General features: G+C 44.9%; 1 protein-coding gene across 3 annotated transcripts; it reads right to left on the bottom strand.

Annotated features, from left to right (window-relative positions):
- Positions 1-1172: 1172 nt before the first annotated feature.
- Positions 1173-11598, bottom strand: ZNF668 (zinc finger protein 668). Of its 3 annotated transcripts, none has more exons than XM_053694979.1 (2): positions 11482-11598; positions 1173-3144 (listed from the first exon to the last, which is right to left on the bottom strand). In XM_053694979.1, the coding sequence occupies exon 2, from the start codon at positions 3131-3133 to the stop codon at positions 1463-1465; it is 1671 nt and encodes a 556-aa protein (XP_053550954.1). In that variant the 5' UTR covers positions 3134-3144; positions 11482-11598; the 3' UTR covers positions 1173-1462. The 3 variants fall into 3 exon arrangements, with proteins under 3 accessions (XP_053550954.1, XP_053550955.1, XP_053550953.1); XM_053694980.1 differs by lacking the exon at positions 11482-11598 and adding an exon at positions 11308-11361; XM_053694978.1 differs by lacking the exon at positions 11482-11598 and adding an exon at positions 4358-4492.
- Between the last annotated feature and the right edge of the window lie 165 nt (positions 11599-11763).

Genomic DNA, 11763 nt, shown 5'->3' with positions numbered 1-11763 from the left:
GGAGGGCTGGTTATAGGATCAGTAGTATCTGCATCAGTATAATAACACCCAGCACTATATAATGACACAGTAGTGACACTGGCACATGGGTATAGCCAGAGGAGGGCTGGATATAGGATCAGTGGTATCTGCATCAGTATAATAACACCCAGCACTATATAATGACACAGTAGTGACACTGGCACATGGGTATAGCCAGAGGAGGGCTGGATATAGGATCAGTGGTATCTGCATCAGTATAATAACACCAAGCACTAAGAAAGAACTATATGGTATGCTTAATGGTTTACTGCTTCAACATGATGATTACAAACCAAGGCAACTTCACATTTATAATCTAGAACTGCATTTTAGGGTGTTTTGGGGAAGAGTTTATGGTGTAATTTAACAATGTACTATTTATTTAACCTGTAACTTAGAGGCAGTACTAGTTGTTTTGATTTTTTTAGTACCATAAGTTTTATGCCTTGTTTTTTGTGGTTACTCTCCTGTTCGATTAGCATGCTTCTTCTGCATAAGATTTAATGTTTAATTAATGTACCAATAATGTCCTGGCATGTAGTTTGCTTATATTGCTAGTTCTGTAGGCCAGCCCCAAGAGGGATATACATTAAAATCCATCAAAGTATATATTTCTCACTTATGATATTCTAGAGCTTTATGCAGGTCCAAGAGTGACCTATTGAGGGAGGGATGTGTATTCTTGCAAGGAAACCAATTCTAGTTGTACAAGTATACAACTGATACTTTGTGTGCTTTTAACAATGTCTTGCACAGCTTCCTGCTTTTCGTCTCCCAGTGATTTACTGTATGCACAAATCAATAAAAAGTATTTACAATAAATAAAAAAACTTTAACCCTTTGATGATAGGGTTAATTTGCCTACATCGGAACAAGGTTTAGATGTAAACAAATTGAAATCCCATGATTTTGCATGCGATTGCAAGATTTCAATGATGGGATTGGGTGTGGGGGGGGGGGGGTGTCCCTATGGCGCTAGGCATGCCCTCCACACCGCAATCGCATCCTGGAAGCGCCATTGGCTTCAGGACAGCCAAAGGTTAGGACGTTCTTTTCCGTCCTAACGGCGCTAAAGCCCGGTGTGGTTAGGACGGAATAGAACGTCAGAACGGCGTTAAAAGGTTAAAGAAGAGGAATGAAATAGTTAAATGTGGGTTTCAGATGCTTATCACATATTTATTTACATGGCCCCAAAAGCATTCATAAAAAAAATATATATATATATATATATATATATGTAACAATAATAATATTAATAGCACATATTATGTCATTATATAGATCACATTGCATTTGGCAAAGTAAATACACACAGCTAGACTCTTATAGGCAACAAGTAGCGGAAAATCCTCCGATGGTGAACCTCTTTGCAATAGCAAAGTTTTAATATTAAATGAAAAGAGATATCTAGAGAAGTTCAGATCCTGCTATTAGATAAAGTTCAGTTTGACGTGGGTGAACTATCCATGACTTCCATGTCGTCCCGACCCACCTTCTCCAGAAAGGACACAAGGGACTCAAACCCTTGAGCTGGATGGAGAGTCAGTGTGGTCAGCTCCTCCTCCTTGCACTCCTTAGCATGAGTTTTTTGGTGCTTTCTCAGGTCGGAGGGCACAAGGAAGCCTTTGCCACAGATTGCACACACATGAGGTCGTACATCGCTATGGATACGTTGGTGCCTTTTAAGGCCTGAACTATCAGCAAAACTTTTCTCACACTGGTCACAGCGGAAGGGGCGCAGCTCTGGGTGAGCCCTTTGGTGATTTTTCAGGTCCATCATACTAAGGAATATCATCCCGCACTTCTCGCAAGTGGTGCTCTCCTCACCCTTATTATTGTTATCTTTTTCAGTTCCCTTCTTCTTGTTGGGTTCTTTCTCAGGTTTCTGGTGAGTGCGCTCATGCTTTCTTAGGCTGGAAGACACTACAAAGCTTTTGCCACACTCCTCACACTTGAAAGGTCTCTCTCCACTGTGTGAGCGTTGGTGTTTACTTAACCCTGAGCGCTCAGCAAAGCCTTTGCCACATTCTTGACATTGAAATGGTCTCTCTGAGCTGTGTGATAACCGGTGGCGCTTCAGGTCCCATGACGCCACAAATGTCTTGTCACAGTCTGGGCAGCGAAAGGGTCTTTCACCTGTGTGGATACGCTGATGAACAGCCAGGTCTGCTGGTTGACGAAATGGTTTTCCACACTTATCACACTGATAGGGCTTCACACCCAGATGTGCCCGCTGGTGCCTTCGGAAGCTGGATGGATCAGAAAACATCCGTCCACACTGCGGGCACAAATAAGGTTTCTCTCCAGAGTGTGTACGCTGGTGGCTGTGATAAGATGACAGCTGGGTAAAGTATTTGCCACAGAGAGGACACTTGTAAGGCTTTTCTACAGCATGAATCCGTTGGTGGCATGTAAGGGAAGAGGCTCGTGAGAAGGCTTTGCCGCAATCAGAACATAGGAAGGGCTTCTCCCCAGTGTGGGTTCGTTCATGGTTCTTTAGGTCTTTCAGCTCACTATAGGTCTTCTGACACAGGTTACATTGGTATGGACGTAGCCCAGCATGGCTCCTTCTGTGCTTCCTAAAGACCGAAGGGTCAGCAAAACCCTTTCCACAGTCTGGGCAAGTGAAGGGACGTTCACCAGTGTGAAGTCTCTGGTGGATCCTCAATTTTGATGGAGTTGCATAAGCTTTTCCACACTGTCCACAAGGGAAGGGAAGCTGCCCGCTATGTGTGGCCATATGTACCCGAAGGCAAATGGGTTGCATAAAGGATCGGCCACACTCTTTGCACACAAAAGGTTTTTCCCCAGTGTGGCTCCGGGCATGGCTGAGCAGTTCAGATACAGATTTGTAGGACTTGTCACAGTCAGAGCACTGGTGTCGCCGTCTCTCACTAGGTGCCCCCCTTCCCTTGGCCTTTGCAGGAGACTGAGATTCTGAAGAGTGGGACTGGCAGTGGCGCTGGGCACGAGGTTTGTTAGGGAATGTTTTTTGGCATTTTAAACAGCGAAAGCGCCGTCCAGATACCACAAATCCGCTAGGCTCCGTCTCCAGCTCCACCTCCACCTCAACTTCAAGGTCCTCTGTGGGCTCTTTCTTTACAGGCTCCATCTTTATAGCTCCTTTAATAATAGAATAGAGAAAAAAAAATCATTAAAAGGGACATAATACTCATATGCTAAATCACTTGAAACTGATGCAGCATAACTGTAAAAAAACTGACAGGAAAATATCACCTGAGCATCTCTATGTAAAAAAAGGAAGATATTTTAACTCACAATTTCCTCAGCTCACCAGAGTAAGTCCTGTGTAAAAAAATTATACTTCAGCTGCAGGTAAAAAAAAAATAAAAAAAAAAATGAAGAAATGAACTGCAGCCAATCAGCATCAACAGTGCTGAGGTCATGAACTCTTACTGTGATCTCATGATATTTCATAGTAAACTTCTTTAAACTGAATAGGGAAATACAATGAGTGTGCATGAGGCTCACTCCATTGCCTGTCCTGGGACAGACATACTAATTTGCTGCTTAAAGTCCTTCACAATGGGGTGTGAATACTTAAGACATTTTGAGGTAAAATAGCTTCCTTTTTTACATAGAGACGTTCAGGAGATATTTTATAGTCAGCTTTTTACAGCTATGCTGCATCACTTTCAGGTGTTTAAACATTTGGGTATCATGGCCCTTTAAAGTGACATTACAAAATGCATCTGATCTTCATCACAAAAGATCTTACTTCAGTTATTCTACTCTATCTTTAAATTCCTGCAGACATGTTAGCTGCGCTACTATGGTTTTCTAGGTTTTGGTTACTTCTGTCGCCAAGGCAAACTAGTGCTGACTAGGTCTGTGGGCCGCAGCATTTTCAGTATATATATATATATATATATATATATATATATATATATATATATATATATATATATATATATATATATATATTATATAGTAGCTTAGATCAGTGATTTTTTGCCGTGGCACACTTTTTTACATTAAAAAATCCTGCGGCTCACCACCATCCCAAAATTTAACAAAATCACACATTGTAGCCTAATACAGTATAGATAGATAGATAGAGAGAGATTATAGAGATATAGATATATAGAGATAGAGACACACACATACTACTGTGCTGTCATGCCATACATTCTACAAACTATACATGACATATTGACATTCATTCACAAACAATCATAATGATTGTCTGTGAATGAATGAATGTCAATATGTCATGGTTGTAAATGATGCCTGATGAGCCTGTCACATACCTCCCAATATTTAAAATTTGAAAGAGGGACATCCCCACACTAGAAAAAGTCCCCCCCCCACGCACCGGGAAAAGTGTTATCTGTGGAACACAAGATTATATGTGGAGCACCTCCCTCTTCCTCTCCAGTCATGTTCCTTGTGCTGAGAAGGAACGTGAGTGACGTGACCTGACTGGAACTGTTCTGGAGGAGCAAAGCTGTGCCAGCATGCATGGGGGATTGAAGTGTTGCGTGGTGCTGAGTGTAGAGCCGGCACTAGGCACGTGTTGTGGTGGGTGGGGGTTCCTTCCAAGTGTGAACACGGGTCAGGGAGGCGAGCTGTCGCTGCGCAGTTACCCTCAGTCATCATCTCACTCAAAATAAAAAAATGGCCCAGAAAAAAAACAAGAAAATGTAAAAAATATGTCATACTGTTGTCAGTCTGCCGCGGCACACCTGAGGATCTCTCGTGGCACACTAGTTGAAAAATACTGGCTTAGATCTCCAAACAGCTCTGCTCTCATATTAAACAGTTTCCCTGCTTCTAACACACAATTATATTACTATTGAAACTCCCCAGGACTGCATTTGCATGCCTGCTTGGAAACACTACACCTGGTTGCAGCGAGCGGCGACATCAGACCTAAGAGCACGCTGGAAAGACCTGCATGAGTGAGAAGCAGGGAGACTGTTTATTATGAGAGCAGAGCTGTTTGTAGATCTAAGCTACTGATGATCTGAGTAACTGCTAACAATTTCTACAGATCCAGTAAGAGGAGAGAAGTTAGCAGGTGCATCACTGGCTGTACTCTGCAAACCTGCAAGCAAAGTCTGTATCAGCCCATTGGAAGCAACATGCCAGAGTGTGTTTAAACAGCTCTGATTAATGATAAAGCATTTAAGGGAGCTGTGGAATTGGCTCAACACAGTTTGAATATAACTGCTATGTTTTGTTAAAACACACAGGATGGACAAACCCCCCAAAATACTTTTTATATGTTATCTTTTTGGATGATGAACTAACCTTGCTTAAGAACTGTGGTTAATAATCTGGTATCAGCAATGGACGATATGTGCCTATCTAAATATGCTATAAGGTCTTAAAGGCACATGTGTAGTATTGCACTTATATGTTTAGTGTTTAGGTAAATGGTTTCAATAAGCACATAGATGTACTTAGAGATTATATATATATATATATCTCTAAGTACATTTGGTTCCAAATTCACATGGGTATTCATTTGTGTCTGGGAGACGCATATATATGGACAATAAAAATACTTATGGTTTAATGCTAAAAGAGTGCTGATTTCCCTTACTTTAGAAAAGAGGTTTAATCATGCCTCTCATTTTTAAAGGTTAAAAGTTATTTTGAGGGTCTGCACCAATAATCCTTTAAATAAGGTAAATAATTTTAACAATTTGTGTATAGATTAAAATACAGGATAACACTCTCTCCCTTTCCCTACAGTTTAAACAAACACACATACATACATACATACATATATATATATATATATATATATATATATATATATATATATATATATATATATATATATATATATATATATATATATATATATATATATATATATATATATACACACACACATATAAAAAAACAACAACACTTTATTTCTGTTTAAATACAGTGATAGCAAAAATGCTAAAAAATATCTGTTACTTTGGGTAAGTTTTTGTCTAATATTCCTGGTCCTGAAGGAATTAAAACATCCACCATTCATGTGTGGACGGCAGTGAGGCTGCAGCATCATGGGGTAGGGTGTGCATGACAGTGAGGCTGCAGGGTGATCATAGGGAGTGATGTTGACAAGGGGGATGACAGTGAGGCTGCAGGGTCATCATAGGGAGTGATGTTGACAAGTGGGATGACAGTGAGGCTGCAGGGTCATCATAGGGAGTGATGTTGACATGTGGGATGACAGTGAGGCTGCAGGGTCATCATAGGGAGTGATGTTGACAAGGGGGATGACAGTGAGGCTGCAGGGTCATCATAGGGAGTGATGTTGACAAGGGGGATGACAGTGAGGCTGCAGGGTCATCATAGGGAGTGATGTTGACAAGTGGGATGACAGTGAGGCTGCAGGGTCATCATAGGGAGTGATGTTGACATGTGGGATGACAGTGAGGCTGCAGGGTCATCATAGGGATTGATGTTGACAAGTGGGATGACAGTGAGGCTGCAGGGTCATAGGGAATGATGTTGACAAGTGGATGACAGTGAGGCTGCAGGGTCATCATAGGGAGTGATGTTGACATGTGGGATGACAGTGAGGCTGCAGGGTCATAGGGAGTGATGTTGACAAGTGAATGACAGTGAGGCTGCAGGGTGATCATAGGGGGTGATGTTGACAAGTGGATGACAGTGAGGCTGCAGGGTTATCATAGGGAGTGATGTTGACAAGGGGGATGACAGTGAAGCTGCAGGGTGATCATAGGGAGTGATGTTGACAAGGGGGATGACAGTGAGGCTGCAGGGTCATCATAGGGAGTGATGTTGACAAGGGGGATGACAGTGAGGCTGCAGGGTGATCATAGGGAGTGATGTTGACAAGGGGGATGACAGTGAAGCTGCAGGGTGATCATAGGGAGTGATGTTGACAAGGGGGATGACAGTGAGGCTGCAGGGTCATCATAGGGAGTGATGTTGACAAGGGGGATGACAGTGAGGCTGCAGGGTCATCATAGGGAGTGATGTTGACAAGTGGATGACAGTGAGGCTGTAGGGTCATCATAGGGAGTGATGTTGACAAGTGGGATGACAGTGAGGCTGCAGGGTCATCATAGGGAGTGATGTTGACAAGTGGGATGACAGTGAGGCTGCAGGGTCATCATAGGGAGTGATGTTGACAAGTGGGGTGACAGTGAGGCTGCAGGGTCATCATAGGGAGTGATGTTGACAAGTGGGATGACAGTGAGGCTGCAGGGTCATCATAGGGAGTGATGTTGACAAGTGGGATGACAGTGAGGCTGCAGGGTCATCATAGGGAGTGATGTTGACAAGGGGGATGACAGTGAGGCTGCAGGGTCATCATAGGGAGTGATGTTGACAAGGGGGATGACAGTGAAGCTGCAGGGTGATCATAGGGAGTGATGTTGACAAGGGGGATGACAGTGAAGCTGCAGGGTGATCATAGGGAGTGATGTTGACAAGGGGGATGACAGTGAGGCTGCAGGGTCATCATAGGGAGTGATGTTGACAAGGGGGATGACAGTGAGGCTGCAGGGTCATCATAGGGAGTGATGTTGACAAGTGGATGACAGTGAGGCTGCAGGGTCATCATAGGGAGTGATGTTGACAAGTGGGATGACAGTGAGGCTGCAGGGTCATCATAGGGAGTGATGTTGACAAGTGGGATGACAGTGAGGCTGCAGGGTCATCATAGGGAGTGATGTTGACAAGTGGGGTGACAGTGAGGCTGCAGGGTCATCATAGGGAGTGATGTTGACAAGTGGGATGACAGTGAGGCTGCAGGGTCATCATAGGGAGTGATGTTGACAAGTGGGATGACAGTGAGGCTGCAGGGTCATCATAGGGAATGATGTTGACAAGTGGGATGACAGTGAGGCTGCAGGGTCATCATAGGGAGTGATGTTGACAAGTGGGATGACAGTGAGGCTGCAGGGTCATCATAGGGAGTGATGTTGACAAGTGGGATGACAGTGAGGCTGCAGGGTCATCATAGGGAGTGATGTTGACAAGTGGGATGACAGTGAGGCTGCAGGGTCATCATAGGGAGTGATGTTGACAAGGGGGATGACAGTGAAGCTGCAGGGTGATCATAGGGAGTGATGTTGACAAGGGGGATGACAGTGAAGCTTCAGGGTGATCATAGGGAGTGATGTTGACAAGGGGGATGACAGTGAGGCTGCAGGGTCATCATAGGGAGTGATGTTGACAAGGGGGATGACAGTGAGGCTGCAGGGTCATCATAGGGAGTGATGTTGACAAGTGGATGACAGTGAGGCTGCAGGGTCATCATAGGGAGTGATGTTTACAAGTGGGATGACAGTGAGGCTGCAGGGTCATCATAGGGAGTGATGTTGACAAGTGGGATGACAGTGAGGCTGCAGGGTCATCATAGGGAGTGATGTTGACAAGTGGGGTGACAGTGAGGCTGCAGGGTCATCATAGGGAGTGATGTTGACAAGTGGGATGACAGTGAGGCTGCAGGGTCATCATAGGGAGTGATGTTGACAAGTGGGATGACAGTGAGGCTGCAGGGTCATCATAGGGAATGATGTTGACAAGTGGGATGACAGTGAGGCTGCAGGGTCATCATAGGGAGTGATGTTGACAAGTGGGATGACAGTGAGGCTGCAGGGTCATCATAGGGAGTGATGTTGACAAGTGGGATGACAGTGAGGCTGCAGGGTCATCATAGGGAGTGATGTTGACAAGTGGGATGACAGTGAGGCTGCAGGGTCATCATAGGGAGTGATGTTGACAAGTGGGATGACAGTGAGGCTGCAGGGTCATCATAGGGAGTGATGTTGACAAGTGGGATGACAGTGAGGCTGCAGGGTCATCATAGGGAGTGATGTTGACAAGTGGGATGACAGTGAGGCTGCAGGGTCATCATAGGGAGTGATGTTGACAAGTGGGATGACAGTGAGGCTGCAGGGTCATCATAGGGAGTGATGTTGACAAGTGGGATGACAGTGAGGCTGCAGGGTCATCATAGGGAGTGATGTTGACAAGTGGGATGACAGTGAGGCTGCAGGGTCATCATAGGGAGTGATGTTGACAAGTGGGATGACAGTGAGGCTGCAGGGTCATCATAGGGAGTGATGTTGACAAGTGGGATGACAGTGAGGCTGCAGGGTCATCATAGGGAGTGATGTTGACAAGTGGGATGACAGTGAGGCTGCAGGGTCATCACAGGGAGTGATGTTGACATGTGGGATGACAGTGAGGCTGCAGGGTCATCATAGGGAGTGATGTTGACATGGGATGACAGTGAGGCTGCAGGGTGATCATAGGGAGTGATGTTGACAAGTGGATGACAGTGAGGCTGCAGGGTCATCATAGGGAGTGATGTTGACATGTGGGATGACAGTGAGGCTGCAGGGTCATAGGGAGTGATGTTGACGTGGGATGACAGTGAGGCTGCAGGGTCATAGGGAGTGATGTTGACAAGTGGATGACAGTGAGGCTGCAGGGTGATCATAGGGAGTGATGTTGACAAGTGGATGACAGTGAGACTGCAGGGTCATCATAGGGAGTGATGTTGACAAGTGGGATGACAGTGAGGCTGCAGGGTCATCATAGGGAGTGATGTTGACATGTGGGATGACAGTGAGCCTGCAGGGTTATAGGGAATGATGTTGACAAGTGGATGACAGTGAGGCTGCAGGGTGATTATAGGGAGTGATGTTGACATCTGGATAACAGTGAGGCTGCAGGGTCACAGGGAGTGATGTTGACATTTGGATGACTGAGGCTGCAGGGTCATAGGGAGTGATGTTGACATCTGGATGGCAGTTAGGCTGCAGGGTCATGGGGTGTGATGTGGGCATGAGAATGACAGTCACAACTACAAGTTGCACACACAAAGCAATGGTTGACACACATACATAGACATAACTACTAGTGAGAGACACACAAAGCAATAGGTGTCACACATAACTACGAGTGACTTACACACACACAAAGCAATGGGTGTCACACATACATAGAAACAACTACGAGTGACACACACACACAAAGCAATAGGTTTCACACATAGACACAACTACGAGTGACACACACACAAAGCAATGGGTGTCACACATACATAGACACAACTACCATGAGTCACACAAAGCAATAGGTGTCACACATACATACACAACTACCAGTGACACACACAAAGCAATAGCTGTCACACATACATAGACACAACTACGAGTGACACGCACACAAATACAGACACAACTACCAGTGACACACACACAAAGCAATAGGTGTCACACATAACTACGAGTGACTTACACACACAAAGCAATGGGTGTCACACATACATAGAAACAACTACGAGTGACACACACACACAAAGCAATAGGTTTCACACATAGACACAACTACGAGTGACACACACACAAAGCAATGGGTGTCACACATACATAGACACAACTACCATGAGTCACACAAAGCAATAGGTGTCACACATACATACACAACTACCAGTGACACACACAAAGCAATAGCTGTCACACATACATAGACACAACTACGAGTGACACGCACACAAATACAGACACAACTACCAGTGACACACACACAAAGCAATGGGTGTCACACATACATAGACACAACTACCATGAGTCACACAAAGCAATAGGTGTCACACATACATACACAACTACCAGTGACACACACAAAGCAATAGCTGTCACACATACATAGACACAACTACGAGTGACACGCACACAAATACAGACACAACTACCAGTGACACACACACACACAAAGCAATGGGTGTCACACATAGACACAACTACCATGAGTCACACAAAGCAATAGGTGTCACACATACATACACAACTACCAGTGACACACACAAAGCAATAGCTGTCACACATACATAGACACAACTACGAGTGACACGCACACAAAGCAATGGGTGTCACAAATACAGACACAACTACCAGTGACACACACACAAAGCAATGGGTGTCACACATACATAGACACAACTACCAGTGACACACACAAAGCAATAGGTGTCACACATACATAGACACAACTACCAGTGACTCACACACAAAGAAATGGGTGTCACACATACATAGACAAAACTACCAGTGACTCACACACACACAAATCAATAGTTGTCACACATACATAGACACAACTACCAGTGACACACACAAAGCAAAAGGTGTCACACATACATAGACACAACTACCAGTGACACACACAAAGCAATATCTTGTGCAGTGGTGGGTCACACTAACTCATATAGGGTTAGACAGACGGGTGACTGAGCACCACCCCTCTATCGGTCCCATTCCCCTGCTAGCACTTTACCTAAAGCAGGCGCTCAAACAGCTAACATTGCTGGTCCTAGGACCCTGCGGAGAGGATCTTGTGGCCGGAAGTGCACCGTGTACCGCTCACCTAACGCTTCCACATACCTGCAAAATTCCCCAGAGCGGTCAATCCCACCCGCCACACCCGCTCACACCCGGACAGCGAGCTCACCTAGTATAGCGCTGCCGTAAGAGCAACACAGAAAGGAGCTGTAGGAACTCAAATAACCAAGACTTTGTTTCTGGGGGAGACACTAAAACGGGAAAGGCGTGGTTGGCACGTATTTTCCAATAGGCTAACAACAAATCACATGATTTTACCAACCACTGCGTCCATCTTTTGTGTGGCAACATTAATCTACATCACATACTGCAGCCATCTTGGGAACTCTCTTCTCTTTCCTTTTCATTTCATCCACGCCCGCGGCACTTAACAGTATGCTAACCTAGACGC

The sequence above is a fragment of the Bombina bombina genome, chromosome 11, assembly GCF_027579735.1.
Source record: "Bombina bombina isolate aBomBom1 chromosome 11, aBomBom1.pri, whole genome shotgun sequence".
Lineage (NCBI taxonomy): Eukaryota > Metazoa > Chordata > Amphibia > Anura > Bombinatoridae > Bombina > Bombina bombina.
This window is presented reverse-complemented; position numbering and strand designations above follow the sequence as displayed.